The 26,662-nt window shown below is 36.0% G+C and overlaps 3 protein-coding genes across 3 annotated transcripts; 1 reads left to right on the plus strand and 2 right to left on the minus strand.

Annotated features, from left to right (window-relative positions):
• Positions 1–286: 286 nt before the first annotated feature.
• LOC109066458 (asialoglycoprotein receptor 1-like) lies at positions 287–4,807 on the minus strand. Its single transcript, XM_042757280.1, has 10 exons — positions 4,724–4,807; positions 3,974–4,060; positions 3,446–3,541; positions 3,278–3,373; positions 2,844–2,948; positions 2,613–2,744; positions 2,316–2,408; positions 1,338–1,498; positions 1,144–1,253; positions 287–941 (listed from the first exon to the last, which is right to left on the minus strand). The coding sequence occupies exons 1-10, from the start codon at positions 4,788–4,790 to the stop codon at positions 788–790; spliced, it is 1,101 nt and encodes a 366-aa protein (XP_042613214.1). The 5' UTR covers positions 4,791–4,807; the 3' UTR covers positions 287–787.
• A 1,771-nt stretch (positions 4,808–6,578) lies between these two features.
• On the minus strand, positions 6,579–20,964 carry LOC122133897 (serrate RNA effector molecule homolog). Its single transcript, XM_042757300.1, has 20 exons — positions 20,809–20,964; positions 20,313–20,447; positions 18,332–18,475; positions 16,973–17,119; positions 16,693–16,881; positions 14,775–14,944; positions 14,453–14,631; positions 14,261–14,374; positions 13,964–14,144; positions 13,724–13,881; positions 12,994–13,055; positions 12,153–12,231; positions 11,885–12,076; positions 11,624–11,794; positions 9,666–9,819; positions 9,267–9,460; positions 8,807–8,963; positions 7,901–7,996; positions 7,040–7,142; positions 6,579–6,917 (listed from the first exon to the last, which is right to left on the minus strand). The coding sequence occupies exons 2-20, from the start codon at positions 20,429–20,431 to the stop codon at positions 6,842–6,844; spliced, it is 2,685 nt and encodes an 894-aa protein (XP_042613234.1). The 5' UTR covers positions 20,432–20,447; positions 20,809–20,964; the 3' UTR covers positions 6,579–6,841.
• Positions 20,965–21,854: 890 nt separating this feature from the next.
• Positions 21,855–25,831, plus strand: prdx4 (peroxiredoxin 4). Its single transcript, XM_042757286.1, has 7 exons — positions 21,855–22,137; positions 22,645–22,762; positions 23,121–23,237; positions 23,314–23,436; positions 24,438–24,568; positions 25,593–25,627; positions 25,718–25,831. Exons 1-7 carry the CDS (start codon positions 21,930–21,932, stop codon positions 25,766–25,768), a joined length of 783 nt encoding a protein of 260 aa, XP_042613220.1. The 5' UTR covers positions 21,855–21,929; the 3' UTR covers positions 25,769–25,831.
• Positions 25,832–26,662: the final 831 nt, after the last annotated feature.

Raw genomic sequence — 26,662 nt, forward strand, 5'->3', positions numbered from 1 at the left:
ATATGCGACTATTAAACTTCAAATATATGTTGTAGATGGTTGTAAGAGTGCATTTTTTATGTTTCTCATCCTTTTGAATGAGCAGCTGGAAGTAGTAAAGCACAGACATTTCAAAAGTAGAGTTTCGGTGTGTTTCAGGCTTGTTTATGATTAAAAGTCCCTGGCCTTTTTTCCCCTGGCTATTATTGCTATTTTGGCTTCACACTAATCAGTATCTGGCATTTATATCAGCATTAACCAATGTGGCTTTTCTCTGGGTCACAGGAAAGAAAGACTAAGAACATTATTTAACACATTCAAAATGTAGTTTATTAATATCATCACAATCATTTTTTAATGCATTTCTTCAAAAACACATGATCATATCCAGCATTAATGGACCTGTACTTTATGTGTATTAATAAGAGAACACAATTTTAATTCCAATTCCAATATAAATGTAAATATTGAAGGGAAAAAGAACTGTTTTGATTATATATAAACATGCAGCTGCCCTGTTTTGCAGTTGAATATGGAAAATAATTTTAGATTCCTGATTTATTTTGAGATTGAATGGGTTTGTACTGGAATGGCATGCAGTATTAATTTGAAAAAGTCTTAAATTTGATTTTAAAAACTCTGGAGAAAGGCTGTATTAGTCGTAACTACACCAAACACGTCATTCATTTGATTAGTAATTTGCAGCCAAAGATAATGATTTCGACACAGTTCTCCCCCACCACACACAAAAATGTAATTCACTCAAAAAAACAAACAAAAAAAAAAACATTTCCCGTTTTGACCACACTCAGACCTGTTTTTTCATTTCACATATGTAGTTCATTTTGATAGAGCAGTGGGCATCATTTAGCAGCCCGTATACTGTAATGTGTGCACAGTCCTCTCCTTCCTCTCCCAGTTTATGATCTTTCCAGTCATCTGGCTGCCCAGGGCTCCACTGTCTGTAAAAATTTTAATTTGAAAACCTGTTTCATATTTTATTTATAGTTATTTGTATTATGATGTATGTAATGTGTGTAAAAATTTTAATTTGAAAACCTGTTTCATGTATTTATTTTTGGTTATGATTTATTATGCTATATGTAATTTTGAATGAATGTATATAAGAATGTAATTAAATATCTAGTTATATATTCAACTCACACTTTATTCATGGTGTAAGGAGTTTCATCCGTCCATCTCCACTGGCCTGTGTTGTTGTCCGTAAGACCAATCCAGTATTCTTGTGGTTTGGCTGTACTGGTAACAAATTCCTAGTAAGGAAGAAAAAAGAATCACTGAAAGACTGAATGGAAGGTTTTAAGGGAAAAGTGTGTGTTTGTGTGTGTGTTACGCACCCACTCCCTCTCAGAGCCATCTTCTATTTTTAGGAGTAGCGCGCCCTTCTCTTCACAGTAATTTTTTGCTTTGGTCCAGTCCATCGAGTCATGCGAGAACAGATAACAGCTGTTTCTGAACGGGATCCAACCAGATTCAGTACATCCTGGTATAAGTAAGTCTGTAAGAGAACGAGCGAATGAAAGAGACAGAACAATTCAGTGAAATCAACCGAATTTTCACCTATAAACCCTATTTGGGCAGAACTGGTTTACTCTGTGAGAAGGTTTCGTAATTTCTCAGTACTTATATTCTCTTGTTTTTCCACACACGAGTAAAAATTACAGAACAAACTATTTTTTTTTAAATCACACAATATGAATGTTTGTGAGTGCTGAATATTATTTGTGACCCTGGAGCACAAAAGCAGTCTTAAGTCTCTGGGGTATATTTGTAGCAACAGCCAAAAATACATTGTATGGGTCAAAATTATCAATTTTTCTTTTATGCCAAAAATCATTAGGATATTAAGTAAAGATCATGTTCCATGAAGATATTTTGTAAATTTACTACTGTAAATATATCAACACTTAATTTTTGATTAGTAGTATGCATAGCTAAGAATTTCATTTGTACAACTTTAAAGGAGGTTTTTTTGTAAATTTACTACTGTAAATTTTTTTTGAATTATCGAGTTCCAGAATTTCAAATAGTTGTATCTCAGCCATATAGATATGGATATACATATTGTCAGATCCTTATAAACCACACATCAATGGAAAGCTTATTTATTCAGCTTTCAGATGATGTTTAAATATCAATTTTCGATAAATTGACCCTTATGACTGGTTTTGTGCTCCAGGGTCACATAATATTAACCCTATTAACCCACCCCACAATGCTTCTTATGTTGACCACCATAACAATGGTAATTCTGATAAATGACAGCATTAGAAGGTGCATATATTTGAGCACAATGGAATTCAGAGTTTACTCACTGGCAAATGATAGTTTATAACTAAGAGACTGAATTGATGATTTCACTTCCAACATTAAATCCTCCAGATCCGTCAGTGATTTTGACATTTCCTCTTTAGTTGGACATAAAAAACAAAACAAAAATAGCGTGATAATATAGGAAAACCACAATTCTGTAAACAGAATGATTCATAAATGTTTGTAAAAAATTTAATATTTAACATTTATATTATATATATATGTATATATATATATATATATATATATATATATATATATATATGTGTGTATTAAATATTCTATGTTTGCTGTGTTACCCAAGAAACGTTGTGTGTTTGAAATAAACTCTGAACTGTCGTCTGTTAGTTTATCCCTAAGAGTCGATACTGCAGAACTCAAACTGTCCATCAAACTCTTGACTTCAGTGTGTGACACATCCTGCTGGCGCTCTGTAGGAGAAAAAATGCCAATTAATAAACAGCTTCAAACCCATGAAATGCTGATTTAAAGATGAGGATTCAAAGCTGAAAAGTACGTCCAGTGCTCACCCAGCTTTTGTAGGTTTTCTTCTTGTTTGGATGCGAGTGAACTCAGTGACGAGCCGAGAGAGTTCATCAGGGTCTCAATATTAGACAGCTTCTTTATTTGCATATCTTTTGCATACAGAGTCAAAGAGACAGATAATAAGTAAATAATCAACACTTTTTATGCACACATCATATCTTAGACTATTTTCAGGGTCAAAAGTCAAAGAGGAAAGGGATAGTTAGCCATCATGCTCTGTTGAGACTGACTTTTCTGTCAGAATCAATGATCTGTTGAGACTGACTTTTCTGTCAGAATCAAAATATTCTTTGCATTTAAGATGCCAAGACAGACTTTAGATGCAACATTCTTCATGGAGACAATTTAAGATCAAACAATTACAATCAATTAGTTCAAAAATAAAGCATTGTGGTTAAGGCAAAGATAAAGCACCAACCTCTGGTCTCTGGGCTTGATCCAGACGTGTTGAAATATGTACTCAGACTGAACACTAAGTTCTGCAGCTCAGCAGCCTTCTTTTCTAGGTCACCTCCTGTCAAAAATTATCAGTAATTAAAAGTCCATTCCCAGAACTGATCTGTGACAATGATGATGAAGTTCTCACCCGTGTTCTGAAAATCAGATTTGACTGAGGTTAGATCAGAAGTATGGCTTTTCATCCAGCTCTCCAGCATTGAGAACTTTCGTTCTTGATGGGAATCTTTGAACCAAAGTCAACATATTACAATTACTGATTAGTACCGGATAGTTCACTGAGCAGTGTTTAGACTATTAACATAAAACCCCAGTCTAAAATATGCTGGGTTAAATATGGACAAACCCAGCAATTGTGTTGTTTTGACCCAACTGTTGGTCGAAAAACAACCCAATCTCTGGGTTTGTCCAGATTTTACCCAGCATTTTTTAGTGTGCATATTTGATAATAATCAATATAAATTTAGTTTTCACATTATCGTGTTAATTCAGAGATTGTATGTAATCATTTTTACATATTTTTTTATTGATTTTTTAAAAGGTATTCTAGCAGCCTCGTAAGGTAATATGAAATATTAGGCGAGGTTGTAGAAAATATTAAATGATGTTTGAACTTCATGTCAATCTGCCAAAGACAGTGTCGTTTAAATAAACTCACAGATGACAGAAGTCAAGACCATGAAAATAATCATGCAGACTGTTCCTAGAAGCACAAGGATGCCAGTTTGTCTCCTGCATGAAAGACCTGCAGAGAACAAAAACATCCCCTTGATTCATTTATAGAAAGACCTGCAGAGAACAAAAACATCCCCTTGATTCATTTATAGTCCTGTTTAAAATCCAAGATGTAGATGAGTTTGTTTCTTAATAGTTTGTTTCTTCTGATGAAGAAGCCCATTGACAAACATTTGTTCTTGTTTAAATGATAAATTTGCTTCATTTGTATCAGTTTCTCTTAAAACTAAATGACTTGTATGTAATTTTGCTTCTCATTTGCACTGGAAAACAAGACAAAAACAGTGATGAAGAACAGTACAGTAGTATTACAGTAAAAGCTATTTCACTGTTCTAGTGTTTAGGAGCAGAGCTGTTCAAGCCTTAAGCTAGTATCTATTTATTTATTTGGAAAACGAATTAAAAAGTAATAGAGATATGTTGGAAGTTGCCAGTATGACTCATTATGTGCTCCCTAAACATTTACATTTAGAGAACATATTGTGCTGTTGTATTTAATTTATTCCTTTCATTACTTGTTTTACATTTACCATCATAAAACCTGTTTTAAGTTATGTATAATAGGCAATGATATTAATGATGCATGCATGAATGTGATTAATAGCTGAAGTCCACTGGCTACAAATTTGGGATCATATAAATAAATATACACAAATACATAAATATTTCAAACCTCTCTGAAATGATTTCCTTGGTTCACATTCCATCTCCATTGCACAGTATTCTTCAGAGTAATCCATTTTTCTGAGACAGTAAGAAGAGAGCAATATGTGCAGCTGCTTGTAGTTAGGATTCTGCAGATTTTAGTTCCTCATAAAGTGGAAGGGTATATTTATAAGGAATATGACTAATATATATAGGTCTTTTGTCTTGGAGGATTGTTATTGAGACACACTAAAAACCTTTTTTTTTTTTTTTCACCCCATATGATTTTTCTTAAGTCTTATGACTGTTATGTCATTTCTTTACTGTAGGCCAGGGGTCGGTAACCTTTTGGGCATGAATTGAATTTTTTTCTGGTTAACCACTGTGCCAGTAAGCTCCCTCTTTTTTAAATACATGCTGTGTGTTTTTATACAGTACATAATCATTTTTAAATGTTCAGATACACATCTGTATTTGATTATCATACAAATAGTGAATCCTAATTATTTTTGAAGCATTTCAATCATAGATTTTTTAAACTTTCCAAAATCCTAAAAGTTTATTTTAATGTTAAAATTAGACTTTGGATATCAGATTTACAGTGTGACTCTACTGAACCCCGTGCACTGTATGCGTGTGAAGGATGCTGTTCACTAAACACTGTCATTGTGATACATGTGTGGATCGTTAAGAACTTGGTATACCCACTTAAAAATAACCAGCACTTACAGCAGTCATTTTTCATTGCTAATGCAGAATAAACAGTGCACTTTACATCATGCATTTTGTTGATTGGTCAACATGTAAAATTACTTGCTATCATTAAGCTAAACATTACCAGTATTTTACAGGAGTTTGCAATATGTACCTGTCCGGTTCCATGATCTAGTTTGTAATTTTGATTTCTTTAAATATCCGCTTTCTTATGCATTGACTTGCATGACTCGTTTAGCGGAGTAAACAAAGCACTGCAGCTGTGCTGAGCTTGTACTTTGTAAAAATATAATGAACTTCGGAAGAGAGAGCAATTCATGCCCAAAACTTGACCTATAACTTTCTGACCTGAATGATCCAGTATTTTGCTTTTTAAGACTTCTGCATTGAAATACTAATCAGCAGGCATCTTTTCAAACATACTGATGAGTCAAATGTTTAAATGCATGAACCCCTTGTGCAATAAACCTCCTACTTGAATAAGTGCAATAATCTCCTCCTTTATATTACTGCATTGCACTATTTCACTTTGAATACCATGTTGTGTTTATATTTGTACTTAATCCAATTCTCGTTTTGTATTTATACCTTGGTCATGTGTCTTTCCTTGTCTATATTGCTAATTTGCTTATAAGTTTGTATACATTTTTTTCTAACGCATGTCTGGTCTTATAGTTCACATTTAATTATACTGTTAATTCTGTGCGGTTAAAAAAAAAAAAATGTCCCTTAAATAATGACAATTAAGAATCTTAATCTAATTAGTAAACATTTGTGCTATTTTTAGTAACTCAAAAAAAAAAAAAAAAAAAAAAAAAAATATCAAACAAATGGAAAATTCAAAAATGCCCCCAAGGACACACAAGAGTACACAGGGCAATGCAATGCAATTAAAAAAAAAAAAAAAAAAAATTCATCCACCTAGAGAAGGACAGTTTACCTCTAAAAGGTCCATTTAAAATAGAGATATGGATCAAATAAACTGGCTTTTTAAATTCATCCAAGCACAAAAATACAAGCAACCCATTTTTTTTAAGCCCATCTGCAATGCTGAGTTTACTTCCATTGCAAGTGCTTTACTGTAAACATGATTTTGTTGTCTTTTTTTTAAATGAGATAGAAATCATTGTAATTTATAATTTAATTAAAAATTGGATACAGTACACAAAAATGATCCAAATCAAAGTTTTATTGGAAGAAAAAAATGCCACAAGCACAAGCTCAATATGCAGTGAATTCAACATAAAGGACATGCGTTCACTTCAGGTGCAGCACTACTGTAATACATATGAGCGAACAGAAGACAGTAAGGGGCAGCTTCTGCAACGAATGCAAAAAAAAAAGAGAAAATGCTGAGACAACTGTATAAAAAAAAAAAAAAAAAAAAAAAAAAAAAAAAAAGGATTAAAATGGAAAGAATAAAACTGGAGCTCTAAAAGAAGTCCACATCATCTGGAGCGTCTAAATCGCGATATTCAATGATATTTCGAGGATCCCCGCGCATCATTCTGGAAAAGACAGCGACATTTTATTAGATTTTGTCTATCATCACCCTTAAAGAGCTTCTAAAACGATCACTTCCGTTCCCTAAGTGCAATTAAAATACAACAACAACAACAAAAAAAATCACCGGTTGTTTCTAGGTTTTCCAGGGTAACCTCCTTGTCCACGGAAGTTGTCGTAGTTGCCCCTGCCACCTCCACCATACTGGTTAGGTGGGTAAGGAGGACCACCTGTTAAAGTGTCGAAGAAACACCTCAAAAATATGTTTTACAGATGCACCACAATGATTCGATTGTCTATAACTGCATAACTTCAATCAATGCACACACACACACAAAAACAAACATTTCAATGACTTTACTTGGCTTGAAAACCCCTGGACACACAAAACCAGCCATAAGGGTCAATTTTTCAAAATTTAGATTTATACATCATCTGAAAGCTGAATAAATCAGCTTTCCATTGATGTGTGGTTTGTTAGGAGGACAGTATTTGAACAAGATACATCTATTTGAAAATCGGGAATCTTAGTGTGCAAAAAAAATCTAAATATTGAGAAAACGGCCTTTAAAGTTGTCCACATAAGGTTATTAGCAATGCATATTACTCATCAAAACTGAAGTTTTGATATATTTACGGTACGAAACTCACAAAATATCTTCATGAAACATGATCTTTACTTAATATCCTAATGATTTTTTGGCATAAAAGAAAAATCCATAATTTTGACCCGTACAGTGTATTTTTGGCTATTGCTACAAATAAACCCCAGAGACTTAAGACTGCTTTTGTGCTCCAGGGTCACATATATTTGGTATGACTGGGAGAACCCAGCTATTTTCTCAATTCTGTAGAGAACTTGAGCAAATTTCAAAGCTTAGATAATTTTGAAAAAAAGGAAAAGGCTAGATATAATCAATGTTTTAGGGTTGCACCCTTGTTGAAGAACTGAGATGCAAATGATTTTGCTACTTTAACAAACACACACCTCCATAACCCATAACTGGAGGTCTGGGCTGGCCAAAACCCATGAGACCCTGAGGGCCCTGAGGAGGGAACGGAAGACCTCCAGGTGAAAGCACTCCTAACAAGAAAAAGAAAAATTTGAAACGTTTCTGATAATGCGATTTTTCTTCCGAAATACAGTGGATATAGAAAAGAATCACCCCCTTTAAAAAATAAAGATAGAAATCACATTTTGTTGCTTTGCAGGCTGAAATGAAGAAGGACAGTTTGTTTTATCCAGCTGTATTTACTCGGTGTAACTTATAACATCCAAGTGAAAGAAAAAAAAAAACATCACTGAAAAATGATCTCCCTCTTCTAAAAATGACTTGTAAACTCACTCAGGTGTATCTAAACACCTTCTCAATGGCACAAAAAGCCCTTTGACATTCAACTGTGATCAGCAGCGCACATATTGATCAGCTCAGCATGAAAAGAGCTTTCCTGAAGCATTTTAAAATAAATGCCCTTGCATGGCCTAGTCAGAGCCCAGACTTAAACCACACTGAAAATCTGTGGAATGACAAAGACTGCAGTCCACAAACGCACAAAACCATCAGACTGAACTGAACTTGAGCAGTTCTGCAAAGAAGAGTGGGCAAATACTGGATGTGCAGCGTTAGTAGAGACAAATCACAACAGACTAAAGGCTGGAGTTAAAGCAAAAGGTGCTTCAACAAAATACAGACACAAGAGGGAGATCATTTTTCCACCTCAGAGATTCTGGTTTTTAATTTTTCCTGACGTGTTAAGTGTTTTATCTTTCACTTGCACCGAGTAAATACAGCTTGATAAAACACAAAATTAAGACAAAATGAGATCATTTCAAAAGGGGTGATTCTTTTCTACACCCACTGTAAAAATCATCGAGACTGATGTGTGTTTTTACCCTGTCCTGGGCCCGGAGGAGGTGGAGGCTTCATCTCTGGGATGCAGGGTCTTTTTGCATCCATCAGGAAGTTGTTGAAAAAGACGACCTCTTTCTTTACTTCCTCAATCTTGTCACCATGTTTGTTTAGAATGTGCTTCCTCACAAACTCTGGGCCCTTGAGAGAGATTCATATTTTATTGATTTTGTCAAAAATGAACCTCCTCTCTCCACTGGAAAAACTGACGTATGATTTACAAGTTTCACTCATGAAATCACTAGTAAATGTTACAAATAATGAAAAAAAGAAATGTCAAGTAAAATTCAATTAAGCATAAAATTTTGTTAAATTAAACATTTTCTAGTAAACTGTACTCCAATGTTTAAATAATGTCAAAAAACAAATTATATATATATATTTTTTTTACAGTGCAGGGCCTAAGGCTACCAGATGTATAAAGGAGCATTTTATATCACACACCTTAAACTTTTTGCCACTCAGAGGACAAAGCCACTTGTCTTTGCCCAGTTCCTGTGTGTTGGCCAGCACAAACTTTTCCATTTCCTGTTCTGGATCTTTGCGGCCCATCTTTGCTGCCTCGTCTTCAGACAGGGTTTCCTTCACACTGAACAAGGATCCCAGCTTCTCTTCGAATGTCTTCTGCCAGTCAGCCACTACAAGAGGGTCAGTTCATTTCTTTGTTACTAACATCTAATCTCATCCCAAACTTTTGGCCAGCGGTTGAGTCAGAAATATTCAGACAGAGCCACAGTATTTACACTCTTTAGGAAGTCAACCAACTAATGGCTTGCTCATATAAATCAACAAAGCATCTGAACAATGAATCAGACTTCAGCTAGCAGTAATAGCAGCGCTCACCCTCTCTGTGAGTGATGCGGTTGGGGGGAATGGGTCCTCGCACATGGATAATGCCGCAGCGGTTGGGCATCTCGTCCTCGCTCGGGTACTCGCAGGTGTTGTAATAATCAATAGAGTGTACGATACGCAGATAGAAGAGGAGACGATCCAACACCTGGGAGAAGACAAACACAAACACTTTTCTAAGAGGATTCAAAGCAGCACCAGACTGAAATAAGACTCTCATCGATCTCACTTTCAGTACTGAGAACATGCAAAATATATCAGAACGGGTTTCTGAATCAGTGTAGTTTTTTTTTTTTTTTAAATCGTGTTGCATTTTAGTGACAATTAGGCATAATAATTCTAAAATTTGACGACAATGAAAATGAGATTTTATGATAATGTCAGTTAAAAAAAAATAGCTGATTTGCACAAAATGCCTAATAATACCCAATACGATGAATCTGAGAGAAACTATTAAAAAAAATTAAAAATCCATCATTTACTGTTTTTCTCCACAAAATAAGTAGAAAGATTTTTCAAATGATGTGTGTATCAGCTGTAATGCACTCAATATCAAAATAAAAGAATTCAGATGGCAAAAGTTGTTTTAATGACAAATAGTAGTATTCAAAATGTATCATTTATGTTACAATCTGCAAAAGTGGAAATCAGGATTAGGAATGTCTTCAGAATCATGTCTTTGTGGCAGTTTGTTGATTTAGTGATACAGGGTTCCTACACTTCCCATCTCAAAATTCAATACTTTTCCAGACCTTTCAGTTAATTTTCAGACCATATTTAACAAATGGTTCATGCAGCATTATTTTCAGCTTTATATTTGGTATACAGTACAGTCATCTCTAAATAGTTAGATTTTCTCAGGGGATTATTTATTGATTTTCTCGAAGCGAAAACATACAGAGCAAAACAAATAAATAATAATAATAAAAAAAGACTTTTGCACACATTCAAAAAAACTTTTTGTGCCTTCGAGAAACTATTGACATGAGCATGGAAATGTTTTGTTTGCTTACGCATTACAATTTCTAGTTTTATATTTACTATAACCCCTTTCCTTTGTGCGTTACTGCCATCTTACTGTAAAGAAAATGACACATGAATTAATAGAGATCTGCTTGCTCAAAATGTGGCTTTCCTTAGGCTAGTACCTGTAATATAAAGGCCTAACGTCCAATTTAATGCATCTCTGTAGCAGCGGAGAAACCATGACACGAAATGGGCTGATGGCACAATACGGCTGTGTGCAAGTTCATCTATATTAAAAATAAATAAATAAAAAATAAAAATAAGTGTTTGGCTCTCTTTAGAGCAGTGTGTCATATTTCAAGGCCTAAAGTCTGCTTTAATGCATACTTTGTGGAGGCCACAAACCACACAGTGAAAAGGGCTGATGTCACAATAGGTGACTCTGTGAGTATCGTCCTATTTGCTTAGTTTAATGGTTTCTCGTATGCACATAAAAGTCTGTTTCATTTCTTATTTAGGCAAAGGTTCCTTTTAGAGGCTCTGTAATATGGTGCTATAAGAATATCATAAGAAACCCAAAACACTTATAACATGCATTTTGCATGATGAGAAAGTGCATCTTGAATTCATTCAGTCATGTTTGACGACCACTGAACAGCTGCCATGAAAACACTTCTTGTATGATAAATTCTCATTAAATTCTTAATTTTCTATTATAGAAAACTAAATAGGGACAAAAGTTTGGAAATGCAAATATTTTTCCAAACTGCGTAACCCCACAAATAGCTGTCGAAAGCAAAAATGCATTACATTTTATAAGTGTGAGACCTGCTCGAGGAAAACAGGTATTTTTTTTTTTAAATTGGCAACCTAATATTAGTAAGAAACAAGTAACGGATTTCATTCAATCAATATGACGGAGGACGGTGTAATGTATGATATCTGCTGATTTTGGGGAAAAATGATAGCGAGACACTTTTTCTGACCTTGACGAGTTTTTCATCTCTCTCCACAGTTATCTCAGTGGGGTTTCCCTCTTTGGATGCCTCCTCAGAATCGACTCCCCCTGCACTTCCCAGAAGCTCTTCCTCCTCTGCGCTCACTTCCTCAATCAGGTAATCGGTGATGTTCTTCAAAATGGGGTTCTGTGCAGGGAGTCAAGAAATAAGAGAAATGGGGGAAAAAAAATTAAGCCAAGTAATCACATTTAAATGCTCAGTGTTAAAAGAAATCCGTATTTGATCAACCTCCAGAGCGTGTGTCTCTTCTCTGGGTTTGTGGCTCCACAGCCTCTCCCTGTCATCCAGGGCATGGATCAGTTTAGCAGCCAGCTTGATGTCATTACGGAGAACCTGCTTGTGCTGAGTGACTCCGTTTACGTTCCGCACACGACGTGCCAGATCTCGATTGACCCCAGGAGCCAGCTCACAGTCCCGCAGCTGCTCAGAGAGGAAGAGAGTGAGCGAGACGTCTGCTAGACGCTGTGGTTCTTCAGGCTGACGGTTCTGAACTCACCCGGATGTTCTGAAGGTTCCAGCAGATCTCTTTGATGTTCACGCCTCTGTCGAAGGTCACCCAACAACGCCTGAAAAACCTGAGTCACAGAGATGGAAATTTCAGCTTTTTCCTCACTGTACTGAAAACATTTCACACTGGCACAAATGGAGATAATATTAAGTAACCTAAGATTTAATTATCATTTTTCTCATTTATTTGTATTATCAAATTTGAGACCCTTTAGACCTAAATCTAAATTTGGCATATTAACCCTCTGGTGCTCCTCGTGTGGCAGTCAACAATGTTTTATTTCAATTAAATAAAAGTACTATATTTTAGCTTATTAATGTCTTTTATAGAACTTTTTGTATTTTAAATGGCACCAAATCTATATTTAGTAGTTTATCCTGTTAACCACTTTTTGAGCTTAGACCTGAAAACTAAATATTGAAATCACAGGAATAAGTTTGGTCTCTTTTTGAAGAAGACATTTGGTTGATTCTTGCTTAAAGGTGCACTTAGCATCATTTGAAAAGCGCTTTTGACCACAGTGTCGGACCGAGTACAGAATACAGGTGTGCTTATTTTTTTTTCTGGACATTTAAGCTTTTCGAATCATGTCCATGATTTTGTGTTCACACAGCAAGCACCAGAACCTTTACCAAGTTTTGTACCATTCCGATGAAGTAAAAAAAAAATTCTCAAAGCATAACATTTTTCGGTCAAAAATGACAAGAGAACCAGAGGGCTAAGGCCAGGTGGCGACCCTGAAAACATTTTACATCAGCTTAAATAAGAATATCAGCTGTATCACAGACTCAAAAGCGCTGAACCTGAAGTGGCTCCAACTTCAACTTACCTGCGCTCTGGCTGCGGTTCTGACAAACACACACGCACAAATCCCGGATAACGGCGACAAAGCTGCAAAAAAAATAAAAATATATAAATAAAAAAATCAGTCTTTAGATAATTCATGAACAGTAATAGCAAAAATCTGCATTGTTTTGCAGATGTCTTGTGATAAGGTAAAAGCTGCGACTGTCATGCGCATCTTATCAGGGAAGAAGGGTTCTGTGATCAGTAGTAAATCTCCATCTGAAAAAGCCAGAGGGCGCTCTCGCGCAGAAACTCCAAATACACCCCGCAGAAGAAATCCAGGAAATCCCTACAGCTTAGAATACTATAAAAATCTGTTGCGTGCCTTATTCTGTGTAAGAAGCCTCATCATCTCACAGAAGGATTTATTTCAAACACTCGACTGATGTTATGAAGCTAGTTTGTAGTAAAAACTTGTTAAATGTGGTATTTTCACATGCTTTCAGACGGAGCAGCATTTACTACACAGTTCACTGTGAAGCTACGCAAACAGCTTTCATAATTGCAGAACGATTTCTTCGGATTCATAATCGCGATTAAATTGGTCTGTGATTATGAACACGATTTTGCGTAGCTTGTCAGTGAACTACGGCTCGATGTAGTAAATGCTGCTCCATCTGAAAGCACGTGATGGCGCTTTACTACTAATCACAGAACCGGCTTTACTGACAAGATGCACATGACAATCACATTCGTTGATTAATTGTGGAGACGTTTTTCGCCTTAGATATGGTTGGAGCGATGCTCCTCATGAAGAGAGAGCATGTCCTGTGAAGAGGTCGAGGCCGTGGAGGCTGATCGTCCTTTGGTTTCTTCTCCTTTTCTTTCTCCCTTTCCTTCTGCTCCTCCGTCCGCTCCTTCACATCAGTGGCTTTAAAAAGACCAGAAGCACAGCTGTCACAACCATGACACTTTGACACGGATGATTCACCGTCAGAAGCCTTGAGACCGACCTTCCCCCTCCTCTTCTTCCTCTTCCTCCTTCTCCTCTCCCTCGTCGGGTTCTCTCTCTCTTTCTGAGGGTTTCTCCGAGCAGTGAGAGTTCGAGTCGGAGTCAGAATCGGATTCGCTGTCAGATGCACTGGCTTCGTCTTCACTGTCTCCACTGTGCTTCCTCTTCCTCTTCTTACTTAGCTAGAGAGAGAAAGAGAATGCCCGAACACCAGAATGCAATTAATGCAAACAGACATCTAAGTTAGAAAACAGATGGTACATCAACGAAACAAGGCGGCAGAACTTAGCTAACTCACCTTCTTGGGTTCTGGCATCGGTTCAGCAGGTGCTTCTTTCTCAGTCTTCTCCTCTCCTTCACTCCCTCCTGCAGAAGCGGCCGCATCCTTCTCAGTGCCCTCATCACCTTCACCCTAAAGACACGAAATTCACCGTAAGTGATCCTCAGAATACTGTATGATCCTTTGCTCGGTTACGCAACAATCCCTCACCATCTTGTCTTTTTCAGTCGAGGGTTTGCGCTCAACATCCGCGGGCCTGGGCTCGTCCCGTTTGGGAGGTTCAGAACCAGGTCCACCGGATGACAGCCTCTCTCGCTCCTCCTCTTCCTCATTGGGCTGTTCCAGGATGCGCAGGTCATTTTCCGTTCCTCCTTCCATCTTTATTACAGCTAACAGAGCCAAACGTAGCATATGCTTTGAGAATAGGGCACCGCCATAGTTCATCATTACCAGTGGACACCGTTAGGAATGACATGACAATTTCTATTTTTTAGACATTTAAAACTAGCAAATGAAAAGCACATCTCTATACCTGTATCTAAAATCTTGGTGATTTGCGGAGCATGCTCTATGTCCAAAGAGACAGATTCAAACAAGTTGTTATCCATCAGATACATGTAGACGTTCAGCCGGTTCTGTAGAGCACTGTGGGCTTCTGCTTTACGCCTCCCAGCCTCATCCGGGTGGTACTTAGTACGAAACCTGACAGGCAGACAGGAGAAAGAGGGACAAAGGTGTTTGGGGGGGAAAAAAAACAGCATGTTAGCAACTATTTCTGAAGTCAACCTCACAAACTAGTCACCTACTAGTTATAACCTGCCTTCTACATATCTAAAAGTGCTTTGATAAATCAACATTGGATCCAACAAGCCATTATCCCACATAACTGGCCCCCCTTTTTGTCATATGACTTTGTGGCTCTATTCTAAAACCAGTGAGCTGCCCAGACAGGCAGCATAGACATGCTCCCAAAGTGAAGAGCAATCATTATGTTGCCTTCTAAGATGCCTTCTTTTAGCTAGATTCTAGGACAGCATCACATGTATCCTTCCAAGATGAAGCGATAGAAATACATTGACTTGAAGCTGAAGTCATCACAGTTTGAGGAACTTCTATAGTGGTGAACAGAAACTAGAACAAATGTCATTTTTGCCTACCTATGTGCTCCAATAGAACCATTTCTGTTACTTTTGTTTCTTCATTGTATTTTGTGTATATCTGTGTGTGTGTAAAATATGAAACTTGCTGCATTGAAATCAACCGAACAAAACTGCTGCATATGTAGAGCATTCCAAATCATTCCCTTCTGAGTTTTCATTCGTTCAGATGCTGTCTTAGAAGGCAGCTGCATATTTAGGCAGTATTCAGCAAGGCAGCACACTAGGTTTTGAAGAGCTTATGACACTTCTGTCAGTCTTACTACACATGCTATAAACCAAACTTGTGTTTTAAGTGTGTGTTTGTGTATATACAGTAAGGTACACTCACCACCAATGAAGTAGAAACAAAAAATAAATAGCAAAAACAACACTGAAAACTGGTGCATTATCAAGAAACGAGAGTCAAGACATTTTCCATTGTGTGCACTAAATTTACCTGATGTACTCCCCGCATTACAACACATTTACACTGAGAGCGGTCTTCTCAGAGGAGTGTGTACATACACACCATTTCTGCGTTTTTGGGGAGGTTTGATTGATCCAAATATCAAAAATGAAAAAGAAAAAGGGGAAGAAAGGCATCACACACTACAGAAAAAAATAAAAATAAAAAATCTTTCCGTGAACGCGACGGTAGGTTTGGATTGTGAGTGTTCGGCTGTCTAGCTAAAAGCCCTGGTACTTGGATTCTAATGGCAGCTGCATTGTGCGCAGTGCAAACCCTGACTAACTAACAGCGACTCCTGCGGCGGGTCCAAGAGCTTTTCTCATCTTCCAATACCTTGTGGTGATGGAGGGAAGAAGGATTTTTGTTAATGTGTAAACCAAAGAACAATATGCAAAAACCTGAAATGAAATGAATGTTAAAAATACAGGCAACAAGTCAATGATGAGACCAATTCAGTTGCCGTGGAGACAAACTAATTAGAAATTAGATTTTTTTTTTTTAATACTGCTATCAGGAGCATATCAAACACTTAAACTTTAAAGGAATAGTTCATGCAAAAAAGAAAGAAAATTTTCAATTTTGGATGAACTACAACTTACAACAAAACACAACTGACTGTCGTAATTTACTAACTACGCATCAAAGGATATTCACTCTGTGTTACAAGAAGATAAAAGCCTTTTCACATTATTAAACCATCTTAACTACAGGCCGAATGAATTATTAACAGAACACAGTCAAATGTTTGGAGGCTGATGGGTGGAGAAATTGGCCACTTCTGTGCTTCACTAGCTTAATACACAAACAGAACACTAAAGCAAAAACAGCAACTGTTATCGTACCACTCTTCTTCTTTATGGGCCAGGAAGAAGTCCTGCATCTGCTGCCGCCTGAAATCGATCTTGTACTCATTGTAGCGTTTGACCGACTCAGTCTCATCTACAGAGTCGTCCAGGGACAGCAGGAACTCCTTAAAGGTCTTCATCACAGGAAGGGGAGGACCAAGATCCATATCATGGATGTTTCCCAGCCTGGAGGAAGACCAGAGAGGAGGAGGTGACCACACAGCGTCAATGCAAGGGAATGGTGCACTGTAGAGCTGCTCATTTCCTTCCTGCTCACCTGGCCTGGATGGGGATGCCATGATGAGGCTGCATCAGGTGCATGTCCGGGTGACCCCACGGCTGAGGAGGGGCGTAGCCGGGCCCTCCTCCACCTCCATAACCCAGATCATAGCCACCATGGTAAGGGTCACCTCCATGGTCATCCCTGAGAAGAGTGCAGAAGAGTTTCATATAGGCATTTGATCTCGTTGGCTTCGTTTCAAAAGCTAGTGAGCTGCCTACATGTCATCACAGACACGCACTTTACTATTTGTGCGTGCTTTGTATTTTTATGCTTAGAGTATAGGACACTATAAAAAACATTTTATTTCTTCCCCAAATTCTGTTTTTCCATTTCTGCTTTTTTCCCCCATTTTAATTTTTATGGATTTCATTTTAATGGTCAAATTAAATTTGAAAAAAAAAAAAAAAAAAAAAAAAAATTCACGTTATTAATAAAACATGTCTAAACAATTTATAAAAAAAATCATCAAGACTTTTTAGGGCCTTGAAATACTTTTTTTTTTTTTTTTTTCATGTTTTCTATTTTCATTTTTTTGGGATTCTGTTGTCATGGTTTAAAACCGAATTAAACAAAAATTAATTGCATTCCCAAGACAAATTTATTAAAATATTTACAATAATATGGCCCTACGGCCCTTTTATTTATTCAGCAATTCTGTTGCATCTGCTGTAATTTTCTAAAAATATAAAATAGTAATCAATTGAAGGCCCAACATTAGCAATTTAACTGACCTTTTAAAAAATACAATTAAATAAATGTATACATTTAACAAAATGTTTTTGGTTTCCTGTTACCTGGAAGAATATTTATCTATATATATAATAATATTTATTTATATATATATTGCTTTTATTTATTCAGCAATTCTGCCGCATCTGCTTTAATTTTTCTAAAAATATTAAAATAATTTCAAATTGAAAATCAATTGAAGGCCCAACATTAGCAATTTAACTGACCTTTTAAAAAATAAAATTAAATAAATTTATACATTTAACAATTTTTTTTTTGTTTCCTGTTAAAAATAAAACCTGGAAAAAAATTGATATTCTTTAAAAAAGGTTTTAGTTTTATTATGACGACTTTGAAAAGTACATTCTACTGTGCAATAGTAATATATTTGTGATATAATCTTAAAATCAAATCTTTGATTTTTCACTGGAGTGTCTTAAAACTCAAAGGGCACTCAGTGAATCATGTTCAACTCAAAGGGCTGTATGTTGTTCATTTTAAATTTTCTGTTGAAATGTATTTTTATTAGAATACAGCCTGTGTGGCAGACAGGAAGCCAGTCTGCTGGGTTTCAAAACAGAAGTTAAAAGAGATCTCTTCCCCTAAAAACGCAATAAATCTTACCAGTCTCTCCTCATGCGCTTCTGCTGAGGGCTCATGTCATGACGTGGAGGGGAAAACCTCTCTCGCCTGCCCCTCTCGTAGTCACGATACTCCCCTCGGCTGCGTCGCTCGCGGCCCCGGTCCCACTCTCTAGCCGAGGGCCGCCAGTAAACGACAACCACAAGAAATATATATAAAAATATGCAAGCATACAAGTCTCTTGAACAGAGCTATAACCATCAGAAACATTAAAGAGGATAACAAACAATCGGACTTGGGCAAAGAATCAATGATAAAAATGAAACTTGCTGCAATTTTTCGGTAAACGTGTTTTTATCATTGTTTATGCACGTCGTCTTAGGGGGGTGTTTACACGACGATACCTTTCTCAACTATAAATGTAATACTTTGTGTGTTTTGGCCATTCATTCACATGACTGGTGTTTAGGGGGCCTGAAAACTACAAAAACAGAAATTTGTAAAAACGGTGCCACATGCATATTATATATTTAGTCTATATCCAAAACTTTTCAAAAACGCAAAAGGAAAAATTATCCAATCATTGTTGTGTAAACACACCCAACTCAATTATTCGACTCATTTGGGTACATATGTTTTTATGCACATTTTTTGCACATCTTTGCATTTCCATCCAGCACTTTAACCCCTTAACGGTCACCGTTGGCGCTCTTTTTTGTTGTTGTCCTTTTTCTCTATAAAATCTTTTAGTAATCATCATAAATTATCTCTCATTTGAAAGCGTAGAAGCCCAAGATTCATCCTGTGAAAACCATTTTGAAATTGGACATTGCGTTACCATGGAAATGGTACTTCAAAATCTTATGGCGGTCTCCTCCCCCTTAGTGGGCAGTGTCAAGTGTCATATTACAAAATGCATTACTGTCTTTTAGAATCAAAACTTTTTATAATCTTGGCAACAAACATATCATTGGAAAGGTCTGAGTTTCAGGATTCCATATTTGGTGGTTATTTTGAGATGAAAGTAAAATTGACAGAAATCTAGGGAAAAATTCATTAAACAAAATTCAAAGGAGTTTTGATGGCTCCCAGTGTCTGTTTGTGGTATGACGCCCTAAATAAAATCTCACAGAAACCTCAATTTTTTTCATATCCTCAAATTTGGAACATAATTATTTAGACACAAGGCTTTAATTTTATACCAATTTTAGAGTAAAACCTGTTATGTAAAATATTTATAATAAAATAAAATATAGCGCATTTTATTTACAGTACATTTAAACTTTTATAACTTTTTGATACTTTAATATTTGAAAAAATTCCACTTTTGCCAGAATCAAAAGGGACCAACCTTAGATCTATATTCCAAAGTGTTCATAAAATACAACAATTTAGGTTTGGATAGTGCACTTTAATGCCTATTTTAAAAAATGGGGGGTGACAGTTAAAGGGTTAAGTGCTATCCTCCTGAGACCCAGGCACAGACTTCCGTCCTCTGTAGAGGGTATAGTATTTTATTTTTTTTTAAGTTTTTATGTCTTGTTGTGATGTAATTCAGGGCTTTTCAGAGATATCACATGTTTGAAGGTTTGATCACAAGCTATCCCTCTGCTCGGTCTTTAAATATGACTGATATGGACAGAATTTAGCACTCTTAAGTTAAGGAAATATGATAATGTTTTGTAACTATAATTTATATCTGGCTAAATTTGAAACAGTTTGCCGTAAATACATTTGTGCATAATGAAAAAGAGCACCTTGAATTAATTCAATCGTGTTTGACAAACACACTTTTATTATTGTTATATTATAAAATACTAAATAGGGGCGAAAGTCTGAAATGCAAATAGTTTTCCATACTCTACTTTCTTTTTTCCATACTTTTCCAGACCTGGAAATTAACTCAGATCGAATTCCATACTTTTCCAAACTGCGTAGGAGCTTTATTTTTTTCTCAGTCTCTGCGGGGATGATCGTACCGAGTCCTCGGCAGAGTAATGAACGTTAACTCGCTCTTCCTCACCGGTCGTTCCAGTCCTCCCTGCGGCGGTCCTCTCTCTCCCGGGACCGGTCGTAGTCGCTCCGCTCCCGGCGGAACTTGTCTCTGCGTCTGCGGTCGTACTCATCGTCGCTGTCGGCCATGCTGTTTCAGCGCGGGCTGCGGAACACAAGCGAGAGAGAAACCGGTTTATTAACGGAACACTGTAACGTTATCCCGATTTCACACTGCGTCACCGAAGAGCATTCAAATCACAAACCTCTTAAAACCGACATATTTACCGGCAAAACCGGCGTAACGTCAACGATCAAACATTCTAGATCTCCACCGGACGTGTAACGCGACTCATATTCATAAAATAATCACGGATGAAGGACACGAGGCGCGCGCTATGTAAGGAAAAGGCGCGACAAAGGCGCGCGCGTCCAGGCGATCTTGGATTGTTATGACGTATCACGTTCAGCAGATGCTAAAAATTGGTGGTTAAACATAAAATGATAGGTTTATGACAGATACTAACCAGTTACTAGGTTTAAAAGGCTTTGATCCGACGATCTCCCGCCGGCGTTCGAGCTTCCTGAATAACAGCAGCGGAAGTGACGATCATATACAGACAGCTGCGCCACCCTGTGACCGGATGACCGAAGTATAGTGAATTTTGAGCACAAATAGAAGCATATGTATTTTTTTTTTGTACATTTTATTTGTTATTTGCATTAAAAAAAAAAAAAATATATATATATATATATATATATATATATAATATATATATATATATATATATATATATATATATATATATATATATATATATATATATATATATAACACACACAAGTTATATCAAAGTAATCTAAAAGTATTCAAAAAGTAATCTCAATATATAATCTAAGATTTGTAAGTAATCTACCCAGCTCTATATATATATATATATATATATATATATATATATATATATATATATTAGGGCTGTCAAATGATTAATCACGATTAATATCCAAAATAAAAGTTTTGTTTACATAATATGTGTGTGCATACTGTGTATATTTATTATGTATATATAAATACACACACATGCATGTATATATTTAAGAAGAATGTTATGTTTATATATTAAATATATTTATATATAATATAAAATATAAGAATATAAATATATAAATGTATATACATGTAAATATTTTCTAAATATATAATTTATGTGTGTGTATTTATATATACATATAATATATATTGTTGTAATTATTATATTATGTAAACAAAATCGCTATCAAAATAAAAATGAATTGCACTTTATGCAGAATAACAACAAATATTGTTACATTGTTGATGATTAATCAAAAAAAAGTAAATTAATAATAAAAAAAAAAAAATACATGAATGAATTTTTCGTTGGTACGTGACTGATGATGGATTCTAATGGAGGAAAATAAATAAATAAATGATGTGTAATGGCGCGCTGGAGCGGAAACCCCAGATCTCTATATCATATCAATCGCCGTCAGACCCGCTCAGTAGAACGCAGCTGCAGTCGATCCGATCGTCATAGAGATCGATGGTGTCTGCGCGCGACGGCTGAGCTGAAGGAGGAATAATAATCGAACTAAGAGAGACGTCGCGCGCTTCCTGCAAGACTCAGCTATGGATGTCCGTTACTGCGTTAAGACTCCCAGAGAATGGCTCGGCGTGGTGTGCGCGCTGCTTTTACTCACCGAGTCGGTTCTGTGTTACGGTGCAGACTGGAAGAAGGAGCAGGAGTGTCACAATTACGCCGGTGGACACGTTTATCCCGGAGAGGCTTTCCGCGTCCCCGTCTCTGATCATTCCCTACACCTGAGCAAAGCCAAAAGTGCGTTGCGCTCGTTTATGCACATGCATGCTCAATGCATGGATTTAGATAAAATAATTGGTCTTAAATAAATATCTCTATATTTTTAAATATCAGTTAAAATGTTATTTACAATATATCCAACAGCTGTTGGCCTGTTAGCATTGAAAACTATGTGGACTGAACGTGTATTTAATTAGCTATAAAACTTTTTAACGAATGTAGACTTAAATCAATTGTTCCAGAAGGATTTCATCTGATGCATTATCAGCATAATTCATTCACATTAGTGTTTGAGATACTAACATGTGCTGTTTATTTGTGCAAAAGGAGGCCTTTATTAGATTATGTGGTGCATAAAAGTGCTTTTGAGGACACGTCATGCTTGAAGACTTGGATCCAAGACAGTTTTTTTTTTTTCAGCATGCTATTGAATCTCTTAAAGAGACAGTAGTTCACTTATGCATGCATGTGCACTAACATATCTGCAGTAATTATAGATGTTGTGATATGTTCCTTTCTTTTCAGTCTCGAAGCCAGCGCCACACTGGGAAGGAACAGCTGTGATCAACGGCGAGTTCAAGGAGCTGAAACTATCAGATTATAAAGGAAAATACCTGGTTTTCTTCTTCTACCCTCTGGACTTGTGAGCTCTGACTACATTAACCTCAGCTATTCTTTAAATTAGATGATTGAATGCACAAAGCACTTATCAGAAGTTTAGAATCGTTCATATTAGAATCATATTAGAATAATATTAGAATCATATTAGAATAATTTTTGAAGATCATGTGACACTGAAGACTGGAGTAATGATGCTGAAAATTCAGCTTTGATCACGGGAATGCATTACATTTTAACATAATGACATAGAAAACTGTTCTTTTAAATTGTAATAACATTTCAAAACATGACTATATAAGTATTTTTGGTCAAACGAATGCAGCCTCGGTGAGCAGAAGAGACTCAATTCTAATCATTTGCCCGCTTGTGTTGATGCACAGCACGTTTGTGTGTCCTACTGAGATCATCGCCTTCAGTGATCGTGTGCACGAGTTTCAGGCCATCAACGCAGAAGTGGTCGCCTGCTCGGTGGACTCTCAGTTTACTCACCTGTCCTGGTGAGAGGAGCACACTCCTTCATCTCTTATGTAAGTGAGGACTAAGAATGGACTCACTTCATGTTTCTTTCATCAGGATCAACACGCCCAGGAAACAAGGAGGTCTCGGACCAATGAAGATCCCTCTTCTTTCTGACCTCACTCATCAGATATCCAAGGACTACGGCGTCTTTCTTGAGGATCAAGGGCACACGCTCCGGTACTGAAACTAGGCCTTTTCATTTTTGGACCCTATTGGACCTTAAAGGGATACTCCACCCCGAAATGAAAATTTTGTCATTAATCTCTTACCCCCATGTCGTTCCAAACCCGTAAAAGCTTTGTTCGTTTTCGGAACACAATTTAAGATATTTTGGATGAAAACCAGGAGGCTTGTGACTGTCCCATAGACTGCCAAGTAAATAACAGTGTCAAGGTCCAGAAAAGGTATGAAAGTCGTCGTCAGAATACTCCATCTGCCATCAAATGTGCAATCTGTGTTATATGAAGCGACGGGAACACTCTTTGTAAACGAAGAAAACAAAAATAACAACTTTATTCAATAATTCCTTTGTTAACAGTCTCCTCTGTGTCTCTTCATATCACCGTATGCTCTTCTGTGTCCTCCGCGCCAAAAGGAGGCACTGTTTCTATGTGTATTTATCTTTGATTTGAAATAAAACAGCGCATCCTTTTGGCGCGGAGGACACAGAAGAGCATACACAGCATATGGTGATATGGAGAGACACAGAGGAGACCGTTTGAATAAAGTCGTTATTTTTGTTTTCTTTGCTTACAAAAAGTGTTCCTGTCGCTTCATATAACCCAGATTGCACGTCTGATGGCAGATGGAGTATTCTGATGACGAATTTTATATCTTTCCTGGACCTTGACACTGTTATTTACTTGGCAGTCTATGGGACAGTCACAAGCCTCACGGTTTTCATCCAAAATATCTTATATTGTGTTCCGAAGACGAATGAGGCTTTTACGGGTTTGGAACGACATGGGGGTGAGTGATCAATGACAAAATGTTCATTTTGGGGTGGAGTATCCCTTTAATATTGTACAGTAAATGGATTTTTACAAATGTATCTTTGAAAATCTATTTAAGGTAATCAGAAAAAAACGCAAAGTGAAAAATCTGAATGTTCCAGTATTACCTGAATGACTTGCCTGCTGAATTGTGAGGTGATGGATTTATTCTCTGCTGTCTTTTAGAGGTCTCTTCATCATCGATGGTAAAGGTGTCCTCAGACAGATCACTATGAACGACCTGCCGGTGGGACGCTCTGTGGACGAGACCCTCAGACTGGTGCAGGCCTTCCAGTACACCGATAAACACGGAGAAGGTACGGCAGTTATTAACCATTTCACATTGCGTTGATGACACACTTTTGTCAAAACTATCATTTGAAAAATAGATTAAAACAGTGTTTACAAGGGCTGCCAATGTTAACATATTGAGACTACATGAGCATCTGTTTTAATCCTTAAAATATTTGGATGCAAATGCAGAGTTTGAGGGAAAAAAAAAATATATATTTAATAATAATCATGGTCATGCAAAACGGTAGACTGTTTTTTCCTATCACTTCACATTCAGAACAGAGTTGTTATTGTTTACTAGAACTATTAAAAATAGATTTTGGTAACTGGAATGAAGTGGAAATAAAATGAATACAAATAGAATACATACAAACAATACAAATATTAAATGAAAAGTTTTTTAGAAATTAGAAATGTTGCTTTGGCAACTAAATTTAAGCTAAAACTGAAATAAAAATAAATTAAAGCTATATATAAATATTTTTTGTTGTAAAACGTTGGAATTAATTGAATTAAGTAGGGAGAAAAGAACTTTGAGGAATTTTTGATTATTTAAATTTGTATGAAGTTTGAAAATATAAAAATAAAAGCTAATTCAGAATTTTCTTAGAAATGATTAAATAACATCTGGATTATCTGTGCATTTATTTCAATATTACTGCATTTAGTAGCCTGTCCAGAATTTGAAATGTAGCTAAGAAATGGGCAACAAATGCAGAGATTTGATTAAGAATTAATGAAAGCATATGCTTGCATTCAACTAACGAGAAATCTATCTTTTTTATTAATTAAAAATATCTAGAGCAGAAAAAAATCTTGATCTCTTTTTTTTTTTTTTATGTACATAAATATAAATAAAGGGGAAAAAATTATATTCTTGAAATGTGTAATAGGAGATGGACACAGTGATATATCAGTCAATCTCTAATTGTAAAATGCATTATCCACCAAAACGTTGTAATATAAATAGCTTATATCATGCATACTTAAGTACATGAGTGTGCATGATATAAATGTTGCTGACTCTCTGTGTCTCTCTGATGTCAGTGTGTCCTGCTGGATGGAAGCCTGGCAGTGATACGGTAAGATTTCAGTGTGTGTGTGTGTGTGTGTGTGTGTGTGTGTGTGTGTGTGTGATCTCAGGTTACAGTATCTCTCCTCTTTCCACACAGATTATCCCAGACCCCGCAGGAAAGCTCAAGTACTTTGATAAACTCAACTGAGCTGAATGTTTTCACTACACGTGTTTGTTCTGAAGCGCAGAATAAAAAGAGAGTTTTGATAAACATGTAGTCCTGTTTCGTCCCTGCAATGTGTGTCTGATTGTTCGTGTCATAGAAAATATGGAAATGTAAAAAGCAGTGGAAATTTCTATTGAGAATGTCTAGAAAGCTGCTCTGCAAAAATGACTTTGACTTGTCTTCCAGTACAAATATTCTTTATTCTAAATATTCTTAAATCAAGATACATTTACAAGCAAAATGACAATTAATTGATTTTTTGCTTATAACAAGAAAAAAAAAATGCTGATGGGTAATAAAAATAATTTAGTTTACGTTTTGAATTAAGTTTCTTTTTCTTGACTACGTTGGCTGATTTTTTTTTTTTATTTTTTTCATACTTTTTTTTTCCAAAACCAAAGACATTATTTTGCTTGTCATCTTATCTTCGTTTAAGAATGTTTAATTATTTGTGCTGGAAAACAAGACTAAATTGCCAAGTGATAAAATCATTTTTGCAGTGTGCATTAAAACTTTAAAACACAATTTTGTGTTATCGGAGATATTTGTATCAGGGTTCTTATAGTAAACTAAAACAATATAAAAAAAAATGTTAACTGAAATATAAGATTGTTCTTTCTTTAATTTTTATTCCAGCTAGTTGCTGAGGAAACTTCACATTTTCATTAACATAATTATGTACTAAAATAAAAGCAAAAACTATGTAGAAATATTAAATAATGAAAAAATTACTAAAGTTTCACTAAAAACGAAAATGGAACATTTTAAATAATTCAAACTAACAGTTTCATAATGATACTAAGACAACTGATGTGTGAAATGGTTTTAAATCTATTAACTCTACAGATTGCTATCTGAAATGCAAATGAAACAATA

The sequence above is a fragment of the Cyprinus carpio genome, chromosome A5 (genome assembly GCF_018340385.1).
Source record: "Cyprinus carpio isolate SPL01 chromosome A5, ASM1834038v1, whole genome shotgun sequence".
Lineage (NCBI taxonomy): Eukaryota > Metazoa > Chordata > Actinopteri > Cypriniformes > Cyprinidae > Cyprinus > Cyprinus carpio.